We start from the raw sequence: 11,045 nt of genomic DNA on the forward strand, positions 1-11,045 counted from the left end.
CCTTCTACTAGAAGGCAAATGGATGAGTCATTCACCAAAAAATTATCTGTGAATGTATAAGTACAGACCAGAGCATTTATATTATTTCTGGTATTTCCATGAAGAAGCCACTGAAAGCAGGTGAGCTGTTTTACTTATTTAGATTAAAATTAGTTTAAAAAGAGGAATATCTCAGTTTCTGCTTCAAGGTAGTAAAACTTTTATTTGAGTATTATTAATGAATTTTCTTAAAATTTTGAGTTAGCTAATTGAACTAATGTATGGATGAGGGAAACAGGAGTAGAGTTTTTACTTTTTGACTGGTGCTTTCAAGTTTGTCATCTTGGTTAGCCTTCATTTAAACCATGAAGTAGTTCCCTTCAATGTTCATTCACTGTGTATTTAAGTAACATTTGTAGCCTGTGGCCATTCTAGGTACCATGGCAAGTACAAGTATGTATAAAACAAAGCCTCTTTTCTTAAAGAGCTGATTGGGAGTGTTGTGTGGGTAGAATCAAACACACCTGAAATAGAGAGAGTGGTTATGAGGCCACATCCGTGTGATGACATGGTACAGAAAGCATATGTAAGGGCTATAGGAATTTCCAATAAAGAACTGTTTGCTTTGCTGTGTCCTCAGAATTAGCATAATTGAGGAACAAATGTTTTTAGAGCCAGCAATCCAAATCTTCTAACTCATGTGTTTATGTGGGAGTGAGAAGGAGAACACCTAGGGGAGGGTATGGCAAAATTGAGAAGTTCATTAGCATAAAATATTTTCTCTGTGAATTGAATTTGTCACTTCTGAGGAGGGGCCAGAAGATTTCTTCTGCTGCTGCAAACAGGGCCAATGTGTAAAGACATATTATGTAGATAAGGAAAAGACAATTAGGCTATTCATTTAGATGGTGAAACCTCAGTGCTTCTATATTTGAAATTTCTGCAAATTGTCGACTCTCAGGGGCTGAAACAGGCCTCAGAGGTCATCCAGTCCAATCTAAGCCAGCATATATTGTCTTAATCTCTCCTTTTTGAAGAAGGAATTTCAATTTGTTTGACTTTTAAAAAGAAACACATTTTGGGTTATAAGGGTGATGTTTGAGAAGCCAAATTTACCTGGTTTATTTCTCCCTCGGAAGCCATACTATAAGGGAATGGAGTATGTTATGGAAAAAAAAGCAAGTATCACTGAGAAATGGGACGATGAAAAGGAAGGTGCAGGAGATGAGACACAAATCAAACAAATATTTGTTAATGGAAAAGGAATCCATTTTCTATTGAGTGCCTGCTGTGTGCCAGGCACTGAGTTAGGAGTTTCATAATAATTAAGATTTGTCCCTATACAGACGTTAGGGAGAAAAGTGTATAGCAACCATTCATAGAAAGCATATTATATGTCAGCTATTGTGCTACATACTTTATGTGTACTATATTAATCAGTTCTCATACTAATCTCATGAGGTGTAGATATTGTTATTCCTGTTTCATAGATGAAGATATTGAGGCCTAGAAGAGGTTAACTAACTTCCTAAATCATACAATTATTAAGTGATGCAGCTAGAATTTAAACCTAGATCTGTCTTATCCTGAAGTTCTTACTCATTCTATTAAACCACTGTGCTGTTAATTTTCCCGTTTACTCAAAGATCCCATCTTCGTTCTTTTCTTGTTTCATTCTGTATTGTGGGAGGCTGACCTCAGCAAATTATATTTCCCAGTGTCCATTGCCAACTGGCTGCCTATTAGGTTTGGCCGGTAATAGGATGCACTGGTTGGATGAGTGGAGGGCAGGAGGAGAGGAAAAGCCAAGATATCCCCCCTTTTTCTGGAGGTGTCCATGACAGTGGCTACATCTCCTTTGTAGTACCAGCTCTGTAATACTACCTTCTCCACTTTTCCCTTCAGCAGTAGCTGTGGTAGCAGCTTCCTGCTATTTCTAGTCTCTGGGCTGCCTCACCGTCTCCTGTCTGCCTTTCAGCTCTTTAATCTTTTGTAAGTGGTTCTTCATATTAAATTCCCTTGTTTAAACTGTCCCAAGGTTTCTCAACCTTGGCAATACTGATATGTTTGGTTTATGGGGGCTCCTTTGTGCATTGTAGAATGTTTAGCAGCATCCCTGGCTTCTATCCATGAGTGCTAGTAGCACCCTCCCAGTTGTGAAAAAACAAAAATGTTTCCAGATTTTGCAAGACATCCCTGGGGGAAAATTACCTCCTTTTTTAGAATCATTGAGCTATAGCTTAGGTTCTATTTCCAGATTAGGATGTGACTGAAACAATTACCCTGCCAACATAAATGAAGCTCTGCTATAAACGATACAAAATTTTTAAGGGTAATCTATGTTCTGAAAGACCTTATGCTGTGTATATGAAGAACTAAAGCACATTTTCATGAAATAATTAATATGATACAAATATATGGTAGAATACATTCTGGATTAATGTTACTGGAATCCCAAATATGTAAATAAAGTATATTTTCCTCAAGAGAATTCCTATAGAAGAAGCAGACTATGTTTTGTTTACTCTTGTATTCTTAGCACCAGGAACAGTGATTGGCATGTAGTAGGTGCTCAATACATATTTGTACAATAAATTAAATAATCCTGATTAATTGAGAAGATGATATTCTTTTCTTTCAGAGCTACAAATCTGTTTCTGTGTGCTAAGTTCAGGGCCAACAAATAATGTACTGTGATCCCCAAACACCTGAAACAGAGATAACTAGATTACCCTACATAGTATTTTATGATCAGATTTCAATGTATTTGAAGACCTGCTTTCTTTTCACATGAGTTTAAAGATTGACACAGACTGTTTTTATTGATTTGATTATAGTAAGAAATGTCTCTTGTATAACTGTTAGGTTCTTTTAACTAGCATTTTGAGGTTACTTCCAAGTGGTTGAGTATAGATATGATGTATATTGCTTGTTTACCTTGAGTAACTTATAGGTCATGTGTCTCAGTATGGATTTTGTATCAAGATCCAGTTAGTTTCACTTTTGAATAATGAGTTCAAAGAATATAGGAGGCTGGTCATAAATGCCTGTTGTTTATGATTTAATCCTTTGTCAACATCTAGGGTACACAAAAAGATGCTTTGAGACAATCCTTGAGGAGATCTCTGTGGCTCTAAACAATACTGACTGTGTTAAAAGAGTCTCTAAATGAGAGAAATTCTGATGTTTTTTGAGTTAGGGGTCAGATTTAGGGTCATCAATGGCTTGAGAGGCCGTAAACTTTATACCTCCAGATCCTCCAAGTACCAGGAACTATATATGCTAGAAAAGAACCTTGTAATTGGTGATCTGTTGGTGAGGCAATCTCTAGAGAAGCCAGCAAATTATGAGTTCATTTTACCTCTAATAACTCAGCCAAAATGCCAAGCTTATCTCTGTGTTTTTGCATTTTTTTAGAGAAATTTTGAAACACTTTATTTTTTTTTAATTTTTATTTTTTTAAATTTTTTGGCCATGCCATGAGGCATTTGGGATCCCCGACCAGGGATAGAAACTCTGCCCCCTGCATTGGAAGGGCAGAGTCTTAACCACTGGACCACCAGGGAAGTCCCTCTCTGTGTGTTTTAAGTCAAACAAACTAAGGCCAGGTATAGACAATGGCTGTGTTTTCTAAGTATATTTGCTATTTATTATATGTCATAGTCAAATGTAGGCAGTTCGGTTGTTACTTTTGGAGCATGCATGGTGGTTTAGAGGATGACAATGGGAAGCCCAACTGAATTTAGTCACGTGAAGCTTTTATTGGATCCCCGGATTGTTTGCTCTTCCAGTCATATTTCATGAAAATCTCATACCCTTCCTCTGAACACAGCACAGATTTACTATTCTTATGGCCATGGGATAGCTAAAATCTGGTCTGCTGTAGGTTCTGAGGGCATCTCTACTTTAATGAATAATGCAAGAGAAATAATGGCAAACTGGAACAATAGCCTCCTCCCAAAAGTAAGCAACATCTTACTGGCAAATAGTTGGCTGCTTTGGGCTATGGAGAAAGCTGCTCGCCCTGAGGCAGATTTAAGTTCTATGCAGTAGGAAATAAGTCCTTTTGCTATTTCTGTCTCACAGATCAGCATATCTTCTAACCCACATTAATTGGGATCCAATAAGCCTTGACTCTTTACTACTCCTTCCAGAATTCTAGCATTATTGAAGTTAGCTAGCCTGTTTGCCTTCAAAGATATTGACCAGTCAGATAATTTTGAATTAATTTCCCCTTTTCTTTCCTTTGTTGGTTGTATGTTGCTAATTCTTGTTGCCTTCTTTTATCAAGGACTATGATGCCTTCTTTGAAGCCAGAGAAAATAATGCAGTGTATGCCTTTTTAGGCTTGACAGCCCCACCTGGTTCAAAGGTATGATTCATTTTTTCCCCTTCTTTATAGGCCATTTTATTGCTGCTGGGTTTTTTTAATCAGTAAGATTTGCACGTTATTAAGTACTCAGATTAAGCCAGAGGCAGTGCAACATAGCTAAAAGGAAATGTCCCTGCTCCGCATGCACTTAATCCCTAGTAGGGAAGACAGATGTGCATAATTAAATACATAAAGTATGTGGATAGAAGGTAGGCTGAGTGACTTCCCTATCAAGCTGCCCAAGGCAGCAAATTTCTCATTGACCCATTCACAAATAAGTGGTTAACAATTTTAAAGACACCATTATTCCAGTTGCCATGTATGGTATTACGTGGACAGAAAGCATCTTAGTTCAAAGTAATCTTCTTGTCAGTATCTATTGTCCTTGTGTGACATCAAATGCTATAGTCACCTATTCAAATTAACTAAGAGCATTTGAGTATCAAAACTCATCACTAAATTGCTGGCTGAATTTGGAGCTTTTCCCCTGCCAACAACAAATTAATTTTTCAAGTGGTGGTGTTCCCAGGGAAGATCATACAAAGAAAAATATAAAAAATTAAGTCGCCTGTTTAAAAAAATGTCTCAGAGCTATGGACTTTAAATATATGTTTGCCTTTTACCATATTTCTTCTCCACAAAGGCTGGTTTAATCAAAGTGTATGTCCCCTGCTCTATCATTTTACATTTTGTTCTCAGAAGCTAATTTTTGTTAAACAGATAATTCAAACTCCAGCTCCTTCTCCAGTTTTGAGAGTCTGTGTTATTGTCTGTATTTTCACTAGAGACTGTTTAGAGGCATTGTTGTCTGAGTCACTATGAAATTCTGTTTTCTTGCCAAACTTTCTTTTCCCATGGATAAAATGTCTTATTTTAGGCTTTGTATAATTTAAGTTGTAGGAAATCTTAGGTAAGGCATTTTTATTTAAACAAGTTAGTAAAACCCAAGTTAAGTCATTGATTTCAGTGCATATTGGAGGAAGTATAAAAGGAAGGACAGTCTGTTTTCTGTGACTGATGACTCTCTTTCCTTCAGTGAAAAGTATGAGCCATTCATTCATTTATTCATTCAATAAATATTTACTGAGTGTCAAACATTGACTTGATACTGATGGTAGGGCAAATACGGAGAATACAACATAATCTCTACCTTCAAAGTGTTTATAACCTAGTGAGGAACATGTATACGAATAATTATACAACAAATATGTCTACAAATAATTATGATATAGTATGGTAAATTTTGTATGGTTGGTATGAATAAAGTACAGTAAGCATCCAAAGGAAATAATCATAAATTACTACTAAGGAGTTTGGGGAAGGTTCCACAGAGGAATTGGCATTTGAGCTGTTAGGGATTCTAAAACACTGAAGTAACACTAGGCGTCTTTCACAGTGGCTGCAATAGGAACCACTGCATTGGGATGTACCTGCACCCAATGGTATGTTCAGGGAGCAGAGTATAATGCAACATGAATCTACTATAGAACATATTAAATAAGGGAGATGCATTAGGAGGTAATATTGGCTAGGTAGGATGGGGCCAGATTATGAATACTGTGCTAGATACTTTCGGCTTTATTCTCTAAGCATCTAAAAGCCATGGTAGGGAATAAGAGAAGACAATGATGTGATTATCTTTGTATTTTAAGATGTGATTTGATCTATGTCTCAAGAAAATAAATTTGGCAGATGTGTGGATTGTGAAACATTGGAGAAATGAGATATCAGAGATGGGCTGACCCATTAGAGTGTTCCTTAAGAGTCCAGAAAAGCAATGGAGAAGGCCTAAAGTGGGACTGCAGTTACAGAAAGGAAAAGATGGATTTAGGAGACACAGAAAAATCACTTGTGATAGGATTTGGCAATTTATGAGATGTTTATGTATGGAAAGAACTGGGAAGGATTGAAGCTATCTCTGAGGCTTCTAACCTGGGTGATAGGGAAATGAAGCAAAAGTCATGGAGGAAACAGAAAAGTGAGTGACCCAAGGGAGGAGTTAGTCTTGGAAAAGAGAGGGCATGCAGTTTTCTTCTGAGACTGGATAGAATGAAGAGAGAAGGATAAAAAGAAATTTTAATGTGTGGGGAGGTTAGGGAAGTTCACATTTGAAAATGTCTTATCTTTAATATGAGGTAAGAAGAATGATCATCTGCTAGGAGTGGTGGGAAATTTGAGAATTGAAAAGATGCATTTGCTGAAAATAAGCTAAAGAGTAGGTGAAGATCATGAATGGAAGGATGGCTGAGCAAGATGAAATTCCCTGTTGAAGTTAGAGTTGATGAGCCCACAGTGGAGCCAGTCAGTTTGTTTACTGTGGTTTTTTTTTTTTCATTCTTGTTTAACCCTAGAAGTAGGAATAGAGTAAAAGGACAGCAGATGTTATCAAGGATTGAACTAGAGGGAGCTGATAGATCGGGATAAAGAAAAGAGGTCTGGAATTGACAGTGGAGTTGAAGGGTGGTTTGGTAATAGGGAGATTTTGAATGTTAGTATTTAATAGGTTTTTCCCAAGATTAAAAGTGATAAATTTGATATCAGAAGGATGATTTTTCTATCCTTCAGCTCAGCTTTCAGAGTTTTCCCCTTTAATTTAACAGGACAATAAGTCTTCCAGAAAGAACTGGCTGAAAAGAAAGTATGCGCAATAAGAAATACAACTAATTAACCCACATTGGAAAAGTGCATTCATAATAAAAAGAAATGTGATAAAATGAGATACAATATTCATCTGTGAAGTTAACAAAGATAAAACAAAGTGATAATGCTCAGTGCTGAGAAGTGTGCATTAAAACATATTCTCTCATATATTACTGGTGATGATATAAATTTGTACTACTGTTTGAAAACCAAAATAGCAAATATATATCAAGGACCTCAAAAATGTTTATACTTCTTCATCCAGTAATTGTACTGGGTAGTAAGGCCTAATGAAATAATTCATACATGGAAAAGTCTTTATGGATAAAAAAATAAATCAAAATGTTATTTTTAATCTTAAAAAATTTGTAACCAAGTTAAATGTCTAAAAATAGGGTCAACAGAAATGATTTATCCACTGAGTGAACTCATGCTCTCATTAAAAAATGAGAGTTTGTGAAAAGATACATTATAATGAGCTACAGAACTGTTTTTACTGTGTAATTAGCATTCTATTGATAATTACATTTAAAATTTATGTACAGGACAAAAAGAGACTCAAAGGAACCATAGCTAATAATATGAATGTTTTTCTTTTTTCTCCATTTATTTATTTTCCAAATAATTAGAATACATTCTCTTTACATTTAAAAATTATTGAAAGCTAACTCAAAACCAATGCATTTATAGAATGATGTATATAGTGGGAGTAGAGGGTGAGAACACATCATATGCCTGTTTCTAGAGCTCTCTGGTTGATTAAATAACTCATGATACTATAAATACTGGCTACTTACTTTTAGATAATAATAAAGCTTGTAGCACAATTTACATATTTGATGAATAAAACATAATTAGAAAAGTAAATAATTTAAATATGATGTATTCTTAAAGACAAATTACAAAGAAGTTTGAATTGCCTTTTGTTTTGGATTTTTGTGCTAGTAATTTCTTCCATTAAAAAGGATAAGTGAGAGCTAAGGAATTTATGACAAATTACAACAAAGATTGATAAGTGTAACTTTAGGGAACTAGGCTGTCTCCAAAATACTAGTTACTCAGAGGCATTACGTGCTCATAAGAAGAAGGACTTCACATTATCATGTGTTCACATTTTTATACCACTGCTTCCCCACCTATATATACTATGCTATTGAGGGGTTTTATTTATTTTTATTTTTTTATATTAATTAATTAATTTATTTATTTATTTTTAGCTGTGTGGGGTCTTCGTTTTGGTGCACAGGATTCTCACTGTGGTGGCTTCTCTGATTGCGGAGCATGGGCTCTAGGCGTGCGGGCTTCAGTAGTTGTGGCACGTGGGCTCAGTAGTTGTGACTTGCGGGCTCTAGAGCACAGGCTTGGTAGTTGTTGCGCACGGGCTTAGTTGCTCCACGGCATGTGGGGTCTTCCTGGACCAGGACTCGGACCCGTGTCCCCTGCATTAGCAGGCGGATTCTTAACCACTGCGCCACCAGGAAAGCCCCACTGAGGGGTTTTAGTATAAAATTCACTGTGTTGTGTGAGGAAGTTTTTGGAAGCTTGTTCTATAAAATGAAACAAAATACATAATGTGGGTCTAAGATATATTCATTTAGACAGCCAAACACCATGTTAGAAATTTCAAAAGAGCTTAGGGAAGTTTGTTTTTGGTTTTTGACTAAGAGTTTTGGAAGGTGAGTCAGTAGTGTATTACATATGTTTTGTTAAGGATGTATTAAGAATGAATTACACTGTCCTCTGGTTTCCTTCTTTCTATCATTTCTACCTCTCTCTTTTTTTTTTTTTGGTAAAAATATAGCATCTTTTTGTTTGTTTGTTTTTTCCCCTTCTTCTGGGGTTAGCATCAGAGGCTTATTTTGGAATATGCAGCTGCTGTCACTCCTCCTGAGACTGTCAAGTACTCAATTAGTGACAGATGTTTAGAGTGACATTGTCTAGCATACATGATTTCTACAGCTCAAGTCTGAGGTTTCTTTCACCAGAGTCACTCTTGCCACCCATTCTTATTTCCAGAAACTTTCCTTGAAGTGTATTTTGTGTCAAGTACTATGTTAAGTGCCAGAGCACACCTATAGGTCAGAGTTCCTATGCTAGAAGTACTCACCATCCACAGGAACAGAAAGACAACCTTACCTCTTCGAGCCTACTGCCATGAAATTTAAAAGCAACAATACTTTAGCAAATAACACATTTTCTAAGTAGCTTAATCCTTAAACAAAACTCACGTGACTGTAACTATATGTGACAATGTTTTTGAACACTCAATTTTTGTGAAAAATCATTCAAAATGGAACTTAGCTACTTTTAAATAAAATGTCAACTATAATTGTAAATCACTTGCTTTTATGGAATTATAGACAGTCCTCTATGACATCTGTTTCTAGGCAGAAGTTTCTATTTTTTAATTTTTCTATTAAGAATTTTTAAGCAGTCTTTTCTGGGGGCTATTTTTCTGATTTTGAATATTCTTAGCAATTTGAGGTAATATAGTCTAACCAAATTACACACGGATGCCTGCTTTGTGATATTTAAATCTGTGTTGTTTGTTTTTCATTTCAGGAAGCAGAAGCTCAGGCAAAGCAGCAAGCATGAACCTTAAACATTCTGCCTTAAGCATCCTGACAAAGGAGCCTCCACTGCTTTTTATAAAATAGCAAAATTATCTTGGCTTCAAAGAAATAGGCTTAATGTTGAAATAATAGATAGTTGTTGTTTTCACATGCAAACAATCAAAATGAATACATAATTAAAATGTGAACATTATGATGAGGAGAATGGGAGATGAACTTAAAATTTTAAGAGGTGTCATGGAATAGTATTGTTGTCTGCTAAGGCATTTTATGTACTTCAGTGATTTTAAAAAGCAAACACCTGTTCCCTTTTTTGATATTATTATTGCAGCTTAAGTATATCTGTAGCTCTACATTGAGTAACTTTAAAAGATGAGTGAGAAAGAAGGAATCTGTCTGTTGTTCCCAAATTGCCTCAATTTTAGTGAACAAAAATATGTACCTTTTTGATGTGAAATTATTGTGATTAAAAAGTAGTTGCAGATAATGTTTATGATATGTCAGACGTAATTTCTGATGGTAATTATAACATTTACATTCTTTTGTAGTTAAAACTTCTATGTACTGAACCACAGGTTTTCTAGGCTTCTAAATGAAGCCTTTCATTGCATGCTTCAGTGATCGGAACAGATGACCTCCCACCAAAATAAAGATGTATTCAGTTGACAAATTTCTTGCTTAAACTACACAGCTATGATGCAATCATGTTACTAAGTTGCTTGCCCCAGTGAAATATGCATATGTATGCTATGGAAGTAGGATGGCAAATAAGTTAAAAACGGCATCCTTTTGCAAAGAGTTCAGACTTTTTTTTTTTTTTTGTGGTACACGGGCCTCTCACTGTTGTGGCCTCTCCCGTTGCGGAGCACAGGCTCCAGACGCGCAGGCTCAGTGGCCATGGCTCACGGGCCTAGCCACTCCGCGGCATGTGGGATCTTCCCAGACCGGGGCACGAACTCATGTTCCCTGCATCGGCAGGCGGACTCTCAATCACTGCGCCACCAGGGAAGCCCCAGAGCTCAGACTTTTAATTAAATATTTTAAAATAGGTTGGAACTCATTTTTCCCCTTTTAAAACCACTTGTGATCACGAATGCCACTATCTCTCAGATATTTGATCTTTCGGTTTCAGCTTAGGCATATATTGTATGAGTACATTAATCTAAGCAGAGAAAATCTTTTCTATGCCTCTATTCCAGTGAATAGCATAAGTATCAGATAAAAGGATCAATGTAAAAAATGTTAATTTTGAAAACTTCTAAGAAGATAAGAAACATTATGGCCTAAATCACCCAGAAGACACATATATTGTACTTTAGTTCCACATTAATATTGTACTTTAGTTTCACATTACTAAAAGCAAACACCTTTTACTTTAAATTACTTTATCATATCATTTGATGTATGCAAGCCTGTGCTCTTTGCCAAAATCAATATACAATGAAGACATGGCTTTGTTTACTGAGATTCAAACATGATGC

The 11,045-nt window shown here is 36.0% G+C and overlaps 1 protein-coding gene across 1 annotated transcript in view; it reads left to right on the top strand.

Annotated features, from left to right (window-relative positions):
• SH3BGRL (SH3 domain binding glutamate rich protein like) overlaps positions 1-10,230 on the top strand; it is an 82,159-nt gene extending 71,929 nt beyond the window's left edge. Inside the window, exons 3-4 of the mRNA XM_029241322.1 lie at positions 4,271-4,351; positions 9,554-10,230. Of these exons, the coding sequence (XP_029097155.1) occupies positions 4,271-4,351; positions 9,554-9,586 (114 nt within the window). The 3' untranslated portion in view covers positions 9,587-10,230. The remainder of the gene's footprint in view (positions 1-4,270; positions 4,352-9,553) is intronic.
• Positions 10,231-11,045: the final 815 nt, after the last annotated feature.

This window comes from Monodon monoceros, unplaced genomic scaffold (genome assembly GCF_005190385.1).
Source record: "Monodon monoceros isolate NGI ecotype Baffin Bay Population unplaced genomic scaffold, NGI_Narwhal_1 Super_Scaffold_22, whole genome shotgun sequence".
Lineage (NCBI taxonomy): Eukaryota > Metazoa > Chordata > Mammalia > Artiodactyla > Monodontidae > Monodon > Monodon monoceros.